The sequence below is a fragment of the Lampris incognitus genome, chromosome 3, assembly GCF_029633865.1.
Source record: "Lampris incognitus isolate fLamInc1 chromosome 3, fLamInc1.hap2, whole genome shotgun sequence".
Classification (NCBI taxonomy): domain Eukaryota; kingdom Metazoa; phylum Chordata; class Actinopteri; order Lampriformes; family Lampridae; genus Lampris; species Lampris incognitus.
Genome location: NC_079213.1, coordinates 29,137,574 through 29,152,485, shown reverse-complemented (window position 1 = coordinate 29,152,485; position 14,912 = coordinate 29,137,574). Strand labels below are relative to the sequence as shown.

The 14,912-nt window shown below is 45.2% G+C and overlaps 1 protein-coding gene across 1 annotated transcript in view; it reads right to left on the bottom strand.

Moving 5' to 3' along the window:
• Positions 1–6,837: 6,837 nt before the first annotated feature.
• Positions 6,838–14,912, bottom strand: part of syt1a (synaptotagmin Ia) — a 48,645-nt gene continuing 40,570 nt past the window's right edge. The window contains exons 7-8 of the mRNA XM_056277218.1: positions 11,329–11,462; positions 6,838–7,044 (exon numbers count right to left, since the gene is read on the bottom strand). Coding sequence (XP_056133193.1) covers positions 6,838–7,044; positions 11,329–11,462 — 341 coding nt within the window. The remainder of the gene's footprint in view (positions 7,045–11,328; positions 11,463–14,912) is intronic.

The following is a 14,912-nucleotide window of genomic DNA, read 5'->3' as shown; positions in this document are numbered from 1 at the left end:
TATCTTCTGCTTTCAATTCTTTAATACCCCGAAATTCTTCTGCCACATTCGCCGCTGTCTTCATTCTATCACGTGTTTTCTTGCCTGGTTGCCGCATGAATTATTTTACAAACGAGGGCTGTGAAACTTGTGTGATTTACCACCAACGAGTCCTCTTTTACCTCGCATCTATAGGAACATCGAGTCTGTTGAGTTCTTGGAGCTCTACCTCTTCTGTCTTCTTGCTGTATGTAGGTCGGCTTGCTCCCTGGGGTGAAGGCCCAGGGCCGCTACCATTTCCAACCACCACCTCTTCATACGTTACTGTACATCATTTACTTTCTCTAAAGCTTCTGCATAGGACATGCTATTGATTACTTTGTATTTCTGTACCTCTTTTGCATTTAATCTGGACTGCACACCCCCCCCCCTCGCATACGCAGCACTATGTTCTTCTCCACAGTTGCAACATCTTAGTTTTGCATCCTTCGCACATTTACCATAGTCATGGTCTGGTGGCGTGTCCAGGGTGTCTCCCCGCCTGCTGCCCAGTGACTGCTGGGATAGGCTCCAGCTGGGAGCAGGATAAGCGGTTTGGATAATGGATGGATGGATGATCACCTCCACATTTTGCACATCTTTGTTTACCGTGTTGCTGTTGGCCCGTGTGTCCCATTCATAGCATTTTACTGGATTTGGGATATATTCTCTGACCCACCCCGTTTTAATCTCTTAAGGTAAAGTGTGCTCTCGAATTGCACCAACATTAACAGACCGTCCTTCTTCACACAATCTTTGTCTGAAGTCTCTTAACATCTAGCACTTCCTCCTCCGTCATTTCTAGTGGAACATTTGAATGACACCTCTCAGTTTAGCCACTAGACCAGGGATGTGTGTTGTGATCCTTACACCATCAAGTGTACCTAACTTGAGGATTTTGTCGTGTTGCTGTTTAGCGACAGCTGAGATAAGGACTCTTCAGCTGTTAAATTCTTTCAGAGTTTTTCCAGTTGCTTTGGTCATTCGCACTGAGTGAAAATGCCCCATCCTCCCTTCCAAACATAATTATGACTTTTCACTCCTTCTCCATCTCCCGCTGTAGCACGTTGACTGCTTGGATCTGGCCAAGCTTCATTTCTCTCTCTCCTCTCTCGCCTTTTCCTTCTTCTTTTCAACGCAGCACACCAGTCCATATCTTCCTCATCCCATTCCTCAGAACTTTCCCCCATTCCACACTCACGGTATGGCTGATTTGTAACCTGACATGTTTCCATGGTCTTGAAAAGTTTGATTTGCACAAAGCGTTGTCCTTCTCCTTCTTCGTCTCTCTGGTCCACCAACTTCCATCTACCTTACTTTTTTGTTTCTTTGCATTTTTTCGTGTATTGCAACACCAACTTTTACGTGCACACCATCACCTATCATACCAGAGTATGTAGAACAGGATCTAGTTTATATTATTTTTTCCCCTTTATTGTACAAAACACATGTAAATTATGAACAAACCAAACTGTTCATGCCAGGCGTAGATACACAAAACAAAAGGAGAAGAATACAATATACATATTATGATGGACAGGTTGAAGGACGAGATCAGGCAGGAGTCTTCGTGGACTATGATGTTTGTGGATGACATTGTGATCTGTAGTGAGAGTAGGGTGCAGGTTGAGGAGAGCCTGGAGAGGTGGAGGTATGCACTGGAGAGAAGAGGAATGAAAGTCAGTAGGAGCAAGACAGAATACCTGTGCGTGAATGAGAGGGAGGACAGTGGAATGGTCAGGATGCAAGGAGTAGAGGTGATGAAGGTGTATGAGTTTAAATAGTTGAGGTCAACTGTCTAAAGTAACGGGGAGTGGAAGAAGTGTCAGGAGTGATTTGTGACAGAAGGGTACCAGAAAGAGTTAAAGGCAAGGTTTACAAGATGGTGGTGAGACCAGCTATGTTATATGGTTTGGAGACGGTGGCATTGATGGAATGACAGGAGGTGGAGCTGGAGGTGGCAGAGTTGAAGAAAAAAAAAGTGGCGCAGTGGTTAGCGCAGTCACCTCACAGCAAGAAGGTCCTGGGTTCGAGCCCCGGGGTAGTCCAACCTTGGGGGTCGTCCTCTGTGTGGAATTTGCTTGTTCTCCCCGTGTCTGCGTGGGTCTCCTCCGGGGGCTCCGGTTTCCTCCCACAATCCAAAGACATGTAGGTCAGGTGAATCGGCCGTACTAAATTGTCCCTAGGTGTGTGTGATGGCCTCCCGCCCAATGGCTGCTGGGATAGGCTCCAGCAACCCCCGCGATCCCGAGAGCAGGATAAGCGGTTTGGATATAAAAAGTGATCTTTTATGTGTATTCCCCTTTAAATCCTGTAGATGGCAGCAGTGATCCGCGCAACAGTCACCGTCCAAACATTACACCGACAAGCCATACCTTCCGTCATTTTCCACGTCAGTCAGATATTGTCTTACAGACTTGTGTGCGAATGGGTGTCTCCAGTCGTCTACTCATTGCCACCGTTACCACGCTGGTTGCCAACGTTTGCAGACATCGATTGATGCGCGGCGCTGCGCCGTAAAGCAAATCAGCCAATGAACAGACGACAGGAAAAGGTTCTGTATCAACAGGAAATAAAACGTTTTTATTGATCATTTGTGTAATATGAAGTTATATAACAACAGTCAGAAAACTCCACAGAGTGAATCACTACACAAAAGTGAAACAGAACTGTAAAACACCTCGTCAAAAAATGAAGGTATACACAGCAAATATCACCGTCGGCGGCTCTTGGGTCGCCCCGGAAGGTTATGGCGGGAAAAACAAAAACAAAAAAACACCCCAAACAAGTTGTACGAGATTACAGAGAAAAGTTCCACGCACAAAATACTTCAAGCAGGCAGTTGATATACACAAAGGCAACTAGGATCTTTCTACAGCATCAGATTCTAATACTTTACACAGCTTTGTTTTTAGAAGATTAGTGTGGCTTTCCGGCGGCGTCAGCGGAGAGAATCTCTTTAACGTTGCTCGTCGCCACACAGGAGATTTAGAAGGGCGGTGACTACGCATGCGTACTTTGGTAGGAAACCGTAATGAGAGCAGCATGGCAGTGCGAGTATAATGGCTTTTTTCTGGTTTGTATCCCGTACAACCTCGCGGAAACCCCATGGGTTCTGCAATGCTGCCTATTACGGGACCCCCTGACTCGTTTACACGCGTGTGTTTATTTATCTTTAAGCGTCCGTAATTGATTGCGACACGTTTCGGTCGGTGCTCATCGCGGTTTTGCACCGGACCCTCTATGCAAAGCCGGTGCGCTGTACTTTGAACACCTGTCCTTTTAATCCGTCTGAAGCTGTGACGTGTGTGGTGACGTGCGCATGTGCAGAAGGTGTTGGAACTGGAGCGTCCCTGATGCGGGGGCGCGCTGGAAATGTAGCTGTTATTAAAGTTTGGGAATGTTATCAGACAGGGGGAGACACTACCGTGTAGGGTTATTAAATGAAGTTGTCATAATAGAGAATAAATCAATGGTGCCTTTTTTTTTACAACAAAAAGTGCAAAGTACACCTAGTCTCACGGTAAAAATAGCCTACACCAACACACAGTCCGTACTGTACATTCAGAGTTTTCATCTCAAATATAAAAGGGTAGGTATTCAACAGGTATAGATGAATGAAAAAAAAAATCATAAATGAAAATTATGACCGCGGTGTGGTGAGATATAGTATGTGGTTATAGGTAGAATGATTGTGACGGACTCTAATTCATGTCATTTCCTATTTATGCGAGATATACATTTTTGTTTCACACACTTATGTAAATATATACATGGCATTTTTCGAGGGGAAGGAGATATTTAAACGTATATAGTTTGGTATTTCTCTAATACTCCCTGATACGTCTGATGCTGGAACTGTGTGCAAGAAGAAAAACGAACCGGAGAAAGGGGAGGGAGGGGACCCTAAACACAGGTCAACAGTGTCAAGCTCCAACCTAAGTAGAATCTACATGTGCTGTGTCCTAACCATTGAAGTGGAAAGGCTATACCTCTCTCGCTCTCTCACTCTACATCTCTCTCTACCCCGCTTGCTCTCCACTTCTCTCTCGCTCTCTCTCTACCTCTATCACTCTCCACTTCTCTCTCTACCCCTCTCCTCGAAATCCTCTTTAGATTATATCCTTTTTTCTTTCTTTCTTTTTTAAACTCAGGCAACACCACCCACATAACACTATGGAATGCACATAGGCCTACAAGTATTGCACAGTGCTCAACAAAATGCTGTGTGAAGCAATTCGCTCAGGAAAAAAACGAAAAATGTCCCGCATCATTACAACCAGTCAGTCGGGCCAACCTGTCTGAAGAGATACCCGAGGTGATGCGGCTATGCTCCCTCTCTCCCTCTCTCTCTCTCTCTGCATGTAGAAGGGAAATGGCGTTAACGCTACAACATCACTACAGAACAAACGGGTTCGCTACCTACTGATAAGTCTACACCTCTAAGCACACACGGCAGTCACAGTGATACACGAAGCAGTCTCCCGAGACTCCTATGGAATGACGAACAGCTTTTTCTTCTTCTCCATAATAGTGCTATCAACTACACAATAACATTGAAAACATTTAGAAAGTCCTCCTGAAAGCTAGCGCTGACTATATGCAAGAGGTTCCTCCAAAAGGTAAGAGAGACTTCACGGGTCTCCGTGGATTAAAAGGTAATTCCTTTGCGTAATTGGACCCGTCGCAGTAAAGGACATGATGGACTAATAGAATCGCCTGCGCAGACCATTAACTTGTACGGTTGTTTCACGTCCTCCTTCCTCGATGTTGTCCTAAGCCAACGATGAAACGTAACAGGTGCCACTGCTGTTGGCTGAAAGAGGATGTGTGGCTTTTCGTGAGATAACCTTAGCCGACCGAAGGAAAGAAAAAGACCAAAAACAAAAACCGTTTGGAGCTCCCGAGGCAGACGCTCCCCTGCAGTGTGTCCTGACATTAAGCCAGCCAGCGGAGTCCCGAAATGGCGTAAAGAAGTCAACAAGCTAGTGTCGGTTCAAAGACATCCAGTGCAAAACAGCAGCCACATAAAAGTTAAGATTGGCAGTAAAACATGGCTAGCTCTATTGTCACTGTGAGAAGGCAACGCAAAGCAAAAACTGCTCTTCTGGGCACCGCTGCAGCCGAAGACACAGTTCCCAATAAACCGAAGCTACGGCCACGATCCAGTGGGAGTGTACGTGGAGGGAGGGTGCGTACACGTACATGCCGCCTCCCTGAAAATGGCAGTGTTTAAAAGCTCACTTAACCGCTGTCAACACCGTCTAACGTTGACCCATCTAGTGGCTCCAGACTTTGAAACGTCACTCCTGATTATTTTTCTTCTTCTCCTCTGATTGAAGGCAAGGGGACGGTATCAGAAGAGAGAGCCCCCTGGTGTCGGTAGATCTCCCCCATCCCGGCCTTTAGTAAATATTGTAAAAAAAATCATGCGGTTTACTACAAATAGTCAAGACGCTGAATTGCTCTAAAAAATAGTCATCTTAAAACTAGAGTTCCTACTCGTGTGCTCGGTCTTGGAGACCGAACCCCAGCCTGAACGCAATGGGTTTTCAACAACGACAAGGCTATCGAAAGGAAACGCTTAACAAATCGGTGTTAAACAAGCTTAAAGACACAATGGCTACAACTTGGTCCTTTAGTTTTCTACAGTGGAGGTCTGGGAGTCTCGAGAGGAATCTTTGGGGGGGGGTTTAGGAGGCCCCTTTTTTTTTACCTCTATTTTTGGGGCGGGGGAAACAGATGAACCGGTATACTGTAGGTACAAGGTCGCCTGTACATCCAAGACCCATTTTCACTCAGGAGGAAAGACCCTTGACAGTTACGGGGGAAATTAAATGCAAACCGGATCGCAGGGATTACAGTTTCTGATAAGTGTGTGCATCGAGCTAAACGCGTAGGCCCCTCTGAGTGAGAAATAAGTACAAAAAGTCATAAGAAATCATGTGCTTGTATAATTTCCAGCAGCGTAACATTGCCCACAGAACCATAGCAGTTAATGGCCTTGTATGGCTGGAGTTTTTTCTACACTCATTTGTGTTTTCCGGGATGATCCTCGTTTGAACTTAAAGCCAGATACTTGTCCTTTACAATGTGAGTATACTTCCACTAGCGTCTTTCCAGGTTGGAATTCTTTACCCTTTTTTTTTCTTTTCTGGAATGCAATAAGGTAGAATATTTAAATCCTGGGACATATGTGTGTGTGTGTGTGTATGTATATATATATATATATATATATATATATATATATATATATAATGTTGGCTTCCCTCTATATCTGCATTTACATAATTTAAAATAGAACATCTTATTAAAAACATCGAGATATACACGGATTAGGAAACGGGTAACCACATACAAACACACAAACTAGAAATCATTTTCTTCTGCATACTGATATATACAACTGTGGTACAATAAATCCTTCAGTCATGCGCTATTTATACAGATCATATTGCTTAAAAGAAGGGGGCGTTTGGTCGGGGTGGGGTTAAGAGCGTGGAGATGAATGATGTGTTATAGACCATGAGAGAGAGGAAGGAGGGCGCATGGAGAGGGAGAGAGAGAGAGAGGTCAAAACTTGACAAAGGAACAAATTCTGCAGAGGGGGCGAGAACCTTTGAACAATTAGAAAAAGACGGGCGATAGCACACGCAGAGTGAAAATCGGGTGGCTTGACCTGCAGCAGGGGCCCGGGGGGGGGGTCAGAGGACAGGGGGCGGGCTGACAATGGATGGACCCATATATCACTGAGGTATTTACACATACTGGCTAAAGAGCACTACATGGCAGGTGCTGAAAGGGCCCCCCCTCCCCCGCCTATTTCTTGGTGGAGAGCTGAGCGTCTACCTCCTCCTCGGGCTTCAGCACGTGCCACTGGGCGATGGGTCTCCTGGGGTTGGCCAGCATGTCAGACCAGTGGCGCAGCTCTGTCCCCGAGCTGTTGAGGCCGACAAAGACCTTGCCGATGGCATCGTTCTTGCCGATCTTGTCATAGTCCAGAACAGTTACAACAATCTGCACTTTCTGTAAGGGGAAGAAGAGAAGACGAAAAGAAGGAGAGAGGCATTTGTGGAATAAAAACATCTCAGGGGTGGGTAACATAATCCAGAAAGGGCCAGTGTGGGTGCAAGTCTTTGTTCCAACCAAGCAGTTACACACCTGAGTCTATTAGTCAACCAATATAGTCTTTGCTAAGGACTTTGATTTGTAGATTCAGGTGTGTAACTGTTTGGCTGGAACAAAGACCTGCACCCACACCGGCCCCTTCTGGATCATGTTGCCCATCCCATCGAATACATCTGATAGGCTGTGAGAGAGTGGCAGATTGCAGATAAAGGATGGAGTCCATCTGTTAGAGGTCAGTGTTCACAGTGTATATTAAGTGTATGTCTCGTCTCACAACGGCGCATAAGCTTCGATCAAACAAAGCATATCACCTGTCGTCACACAGTCCCGAGACCGAGCCACTTCTATGTGTTTACATATGAAGGTAAGTAGTTCAGAATAGCACTCACCGAGACGCTCTTTCACAAACAAGTGTTCATAAATAATGAATGGCATTCCAGACCAAGCTTTAATTTTGTTCATAGCCAAGTGCAGCAGATTGTCTGATTAGTCATAAATCCACAATTTAGCCTCGGCATGTGTTTATTCAAAAGGGCATTGCAGAGCGGAGTGACCTGGGTGTCGCTTTATGAATTAATGCACAAAAACAAACCCTGATTAAGTTTCGATCCACCAGCACACTGTGATATGGCTAATGCCACTTGTGCAAGTACAGAAGCACTGTTCTAAAAGAGCATGCCTAATACGCCGTGTAATGAAATACTGGATAAGGTTCCTGCACCGCTAGTCGGGGTTACGGGGTTTTTAAAGCAACAGCTCACCTTCAAATTGCTGCTGAATCATTAAATGCTGTGGTACTTTGATTTGCAATTTACAGCAATAATTTCACACTGATCATTGCTGGCTAGTCGTCGTGTTGCTTTATGGACTCTTTTCGCTTTATTAGTGGCTAATTCTAATGGTGCTAATGCAATAACGACGAATACATTCTGACTCACGTCACGTTTCAACAGGACGCCATCTATGGGACCGTGGCACTCAAAATACAGCGGTGTGAAAACCACATGGGACGTGCTTTCTTTGAAATAACAGCTTAGTTAAATCTAGTTGAAATATTTGATCATATATCAACCACCCGTTAAATCCACCCCGATCACGTCAGATGAAAGGAAGGATAATTGTTCAAGTTTATCTTTTAAGCCTGGAGACATTTGAGACGTTTAAGGTAGAATGAGCAGGAAACGGGACTCAAGTGAGGATGATGGAGGTATGTGAGATGCAAGGCGTGTTGGTTTGAGAATGTCAACAACTGCAATGCTGCTGGGACCTTCCACATTCAACAGTGTTTTGTGTGTGCTGGAAATGGTCCAGGACCACCAAGACATCCAGCCAGTGGAAGGTCTCTGGTTGAAAACAGCCCATTGTCTACAGTTAGCCAAGGAACGGTCAAGTACAGCATGGAGCTGAAGGACCCATAAAAGACTGCACAACTCATTGCACCTTTGCAAAAACACGATTTGGAAAATGAGGACCTTTTAGAATTCGACATCTTTCAGGAAAACAAACTTGAAGCTGAAGTTTCAGTATGCAACAGAACAGAAACATTGGACACCGAAGGATCAAGAGAAAACCGAAAGCAGTGGCCTCACTCATCAATCATTCAGCTGTACAAATTTGTTCTTACACACCCATGGAGCCTGGGACACATGGGAGCCTGGTCCGCTGTGTCCGGTGGGCCCAGGGACCACGGCCCTGCCTGGAGCTGCACCCAAGGAGGAAACACCAAGGGCGGTCTGACAGGACGCAGAAGCGGGGCAGGCTAAGCTAACTGCTAGCCCATGCAGACCTGCAGTTCTGACAGTAATCCTGGCATTCGCTCTCTTGGACAGTGACTTTTTTTTTTTGGCTATGTGTGTTTTTGTAGTCTGGATGTGTTTTTGTCTTTGTATTGCACTGCTGTGGGCTGAGGGAAACAACATTTCGTTTCATTTCATGTACACAAGTGCATGAAATGAAATGACAAATAAATGTCCCTGACTCCAGATTCCATGGACTTTTTAGCTCTCAAATGTGTCCTGCAGTCGGCAGCAAAGCCTGATGCTTATTTGTAATCCCCCCCCCCCCCCAACATCTATTGTCTATCTCTTGCAACGAGCAATCACCCAGGCGTGCAAAGACGTCAGTGTTGGCTGACTGGTGTCTAAATTCAGGGATCACCAGGTTCTACACTGGTCTGTAAGACCAAGATCAGGGCTAAAATATTCCATGGGCTTATAAGAACAAATTTGTACGTACGTACGATTGATGAATGAGGCCCAATAATTGTTTGCTCTGATGAATCCTGGCTCCGGTTGTTTCATGCAGATGGGAGGACTAGTGTTGGTAGACAGACACATGAATCTACACATCCATCATCCTGTGTGTCTACAGTGTAAGCTGGTGGTGCAGTGGCTTGGGGTGGGGTTTCATTGTGCTCTCTGATAAAAGCAGTGTGTTTATCTTCAAATGCATCTTTTTTGAGCATGACGATGCCCCATGCAGCAAGGCTATGACTGTCCATGAACGATTCCACAAACATGGCAATGAGGTCATCTTAACGCTGTGGCCCGCCCAGTCACTCAATCTATTTCTAGTTGAACATCCAACGGAGGCTTTTCCGAGGCCGAGATGGGTTGCAACAGAATATAATGTCCCTCAAGTTTTCCATTTACTGTGAATACGACAACTGCCCCCCCATTTTCTCCCTAATTGTATCCGGCCAATTACTCCACTCTTCCGAGTCTTGCTCCACCCCCTCTGCCAATCTGGGGAGGGCTGCAGACTACCCCATGCCTCCTCTGATACATGTGGTGTCACCAGCTGCTTCTTTTCACCTGACAGTGAGGAGTTTCACCAGGGGGACGTAGCGCGTGGGAGGATCGCGCTATTCCCCCCAGTTCCCCCTCCCCCTTGAACAGGCGCCCTGACCGACCAGAGGAGGCGCTAGTGCAGCAACCAGGACACATACCCACATCCGGCTTCCCACCCGCAGGCATGGCCAATTGTGTCTGTAGGGATGCCCGACCAAACCGGAGGTAACACGGGGATTCGAACCGGGATCACCGTGTTGGTAGGCAATGGAATAGACCACTATGCTACCCGGACACCCCTCATATAAGCCCCCTGAGAGGTCTAGCAGGTGTACACGCCATATGCAAGGTTGACAGGTTTTGGTCATCATGATCAGAATCAAGGAAAGTTTGAGCAAAAATAAAGTGAGTGTATGGGAGCGAGGAATGAATAATAAAATGAAAACCAGTAACCATGAGCACCTTCACAGTTAATTTATGCTTAACAGGAAGCAGTCAATCACAACAATTAAAAACGGTGGCAGTAACTGTACCCACACAATTTCTTAGACAATTAACTTGTGTAGATTAATTGTGACAAAAGCCCCGAGGTCAAACGAACACACAGCCCCTGCTGTTAAACGCAGTTTATTTTTAATTGTTCTCATAAACAGTTTTGCGGTATGAAAAGATTCCTGATGAGGTCTTTTTGAATATTTCAAAAATCAATTAACTTTTCATAAATTGCTCGTTTGTTATTTTTTCCTAAAACTTCTAATCTAGTGTGTATTACTCTCTGTTCTGGATGTGTTATCCTTACAAAGGCGCTGGACAGATGCAGAGACGAACCAACCCCTCACATGTTTCACCAGGGGGTTCAGCGGTACTACAGCAATGAAGCATCTGCAGCTGAATTGATCGCACCGATTGTTACTTAATGATGATCGTATCGTGATTAGAGAACTATATAAAAAAAACACAGCAGCGTGAAAGGAGGAATGAGTTTAGAATTTGGATTTGCAGGCGTTTCGGAGACGACACACGGGTGTGTTAAACAGGCGTGCAACAACTGCACACAACGCACAGACGACTGTGTGTTGTAGCTCCTCTTGTGTTTCTAAAATACAAACTCAACACTAATTTCAACTGAAGTGCCAATAATCTTAGCGTGATGACGAAATGAGCTCTCTTACAGCCTCCTCCTGCACAAACAAACCCCTCATGGTCCAGATTATGCAAATCTGGGCATACTGTGTAGAACACTACGTCTTTGAAAGTGGAGAATTTTTGAGAGCAGTTGCCATTCAAGTGAAAACTTTGGTTCTGTTACCTTTGAAAACATGTTTCATGATCTCTTGTGTTTGTTGTGTATGTCTTGTGCATGTCTTGGCTGTGCGTGTGGATGAGGATGTACCTGGATTTGTTCAAATGGTACTTCAAAGCTGAAGGACTCGTTGTAGTAAGGGTTGAGGGTGTTTTTCTTGATTGTCGTCTTCTTCTTCTTCAGCCTCTTGCCGTTCTGCATCAGGTGGATCTTCACATAGGGATCTGTGGGGGGAGGGGGAGGGGTGAGAACGAGGTGTGATTCATTCCAAGTATGCTGCTCCTTTCTTTCTTTCTTTCTTTTTTTGGATTTCCCCCCCTTTTCTCCCCAATTCTATCCGGCCAATTACCCCACTCCTCCAAGCCATCCAGGTCACTGCTCCACCCCCCCCCCCTGCCGATCCAGGGAGGGCTGAAGACTACCACATGCCTCCTCCGATACATGTGGAGTCACCAGCTGCTTCTTTTCACCTGACAGTGAGGAGTTTCACCAGGGGGATGTAGTGGGTGTGAGGTTCCGCTATTCCCCCCAGTTCCCCCTCCCCCCGAACAGGCGGGGGGAGGGGGGAACCAGAAGAGGCGCTAGTGCAGCGACCAGGACACATACTCGCATCCAGCTTCCCACCGGCAGACACGGCCAATTGTGTTTGTAGGGATGCCCAACCAAGCCAGAGGTAACACGGGGATTTGAACCGGCGATCCCTGTGTTGGTAGGCAACGGAGTAGACCGCTATGCTACCCGGATGCCAAATATGCTTATTCTTAATTGACTGACAAACGAATGTCAAGAAACAATTTCTCTTTGCATTATCCAGTGCATTGTAACTGACCAAGTCAACCACACCAAGACCACACTTAAGAAAAATTGAGGCAAGACACACTCACACTTGCAGAACGACCGGGGGCCTCATGTTTAGTGTTGTGTGTTTATAGCACTCACTTCATGTTTCTCACCCTCAAGGCCCAATTTTCATTTGATCAAAATGCCTTCTCAAGTCCCTCCCGAGTGGTCTGCTGAAGTCAGCCTGCCCTTCTCCCTCCGCATTGGCTCTCCGCTAATCAGACAGAGAGGGCATCTCTGAGGAGGACAGACCCGCCCATCACTCCTGAAGTATGTCCCTGATTTGTTTACACCACCCGAGAAAGCTAATCACGACCAAGTCAGAGGGAGATGAGAGGAGAGAGTGGGTCAAGGCTAGGGATGAGAATGAAGAGTAGGGAGCGAGCGATGTCCAGTCAGAATTGTGAAACCAAAACTGATTTAAATGGAAGAGCACGGCAGGAGCCTGTGGGACATCTGAAGAGTCCCCAAAATTGGAGTCTGACCCAGACGCAGCGTCAAGTTCCACCTGTTCTGTGTGAAAAGGGCTGAATGGGCTCCATAGGTGACATTACTCATCTCTGGCACCTGGCAAGTGACACCGAAGAACTACTGGCCTTTAGGCTAAACAATCATGATGAAATTCATGTTAGAAATAAGAGGGAATCAGAAATAAAAGGGAATTAGAACTGCTTTCTACTATTGTGGTTGGGCAATAATTCAGTGTAATCATGTATCATCTTATAATGGCATTGTATATCACATCATGATTAACAATCGTATTGCCTAAATTAATGATAATGAGAATATACCAGCTAAAGTTTTCTCACAAAATTACGTGTGAAATAACGAAGGGAGTGTTGTATGAAAACTAGTTCTGGTTTGATATACTTAACATCACCAAACAGTTCAATATGATGAACCTCAGCTGGATTCTTAAAATGGTATTTTTGCATATGTAGCAGATATCGTGATATATATTGATATTGTCTAAAATTCCCTACGATTACCGTGATGGTAATATTTTCCATACTGCCCAGCATTACTGCTATTAATCATTAAAGTCAAGACGCGGCTTGTGAAAGACAAATTAGCAGTCATTTTTGGAGATGTAAAGCAGATTGTAATTGGCCTCAATGGCTAATCTGCCTGGCTCTAAGCTCACCTCCTCTGCAGATGAGGAGGAAGACTTTGAATTAGAGCTCGTAATTAGTTGTTGAACCATCATTCGCACCGAAAATCTGGAGTCATCTCTCAATCCCATACGCAAAAACCCTTATTAGGATTTGTGTAAGGGTAGCACTGGAAAAAAACAATCTCTGAGTGGGTACATCTCTGAGTTTTCCAGTAATAATAAATATTGGAGAGGCTTAGCTCCCCCTTAATATGTTATCCAATTTAGAGGGATAAGATCTGATTGTGGACTGGTGGGCCCTTCCCATACTGTTTAGAAGAATACGCAGAGAGGAGTACAGATAAACAGGGGGGAGAATAAACAGATGACAGAGATGTAAGCAAAACCGTAGAAGCGGGAGAGGATAAGAGGGGATGGCGAGGGGATGGGGAGAGATATGGCGAGGCCTCTAATGGAGTGGGTGTCAATGATTGCTCTCCTGCTGAGAAAGAGACTGCGCGGTAGGATGTTAAAAACATATCTAAATGAGAATCCTCTTCCACTGCCATCTGGCCTGTACGCTGGTATCAAATGGCAGCGGGAGCCTTCCTTATCACCCAGTGGATGGACCATTCATGTGGTCTTTAAGGCAGAATTTGCTCCACAACAACATCTTTCAGACTGGCAGGGCTTTTTCTATTCATCTGACTTACCATCTCCTATTTGTCCTTTATTTATCCTTATTTGTCAAAAATATCAAGCATTACACCTACTGCTCAACAAAATGTAGATTACAAATTAGATAGCTCTCATTGTAAAATAGCAGCTTTCAAGATCTATGGGAATATGGAAAGCCTACCCATCATTTAAGGCTGCCACAGATGAAACACAATATACGACAGTTTGAGCAGACGCAAAACTACCATACATGCAGGTAATGCAGCTGCATTGGGGCCCGCAACAGTTTAGCGCCTGCATGCATGCACTCTTTATCTCGTCACTATTGTATCAAAGATCTTGACTTGAGCACTGACAGTATACAGTATGTTCAAACATGTGCCAGCATGTAATTATGGACATATGTACTATTGCGTAGCAAAATCCGGACAGAAGAGTTGGCTAGCTAGTGAAGTGTCAAGTCTTTGCATAGCATAAAGCCCGGAGTGCACCTATGATGTAAGTAGGGCTTATTTACTATTTATTTGACTAATAATCAACCTACACACTTGTGTTTTGTGTTTGTAAGGCCTAAGTGCAGACATGAATAATATTGTCAATGTGTGGGTGTGCTGTCACCGATTATGTTTTCATCTGTGTCCTGTGTCCAAGTGCACTGTCACCGATTGTTTTCATATGTGTCCAGTTGCACTGTCACCGATTATGTTTTCATATGTGTCCAGGTGCGCTGTCACCGATTATGTTTTCATATGTGTCCAGGTGTGCTGTCACCGGCTGTTTTCCTGTTTCCAGGTGCGCTGTCACGATTATGTTTTCATGTGTCCAGGTGCGCTGTCACGATTATGTTTTCATGTGTCCAGGTGCGGTGTCACGATTATGTTTTCATATCTGTCCAGGTGCGCTGTCACCGATTTTGTTTTCATCTGTTATGGTGCTCCAACACCAAATTTTGCTAGTCTATCATTATCTTGGCCTTGCTATTATAACTCATCCTCTATAGCATGGCGGTGGTGAGCTGTTTTCCTAGTAATCATTTCATTTAGGCATCAACTGTGCAGAGCAT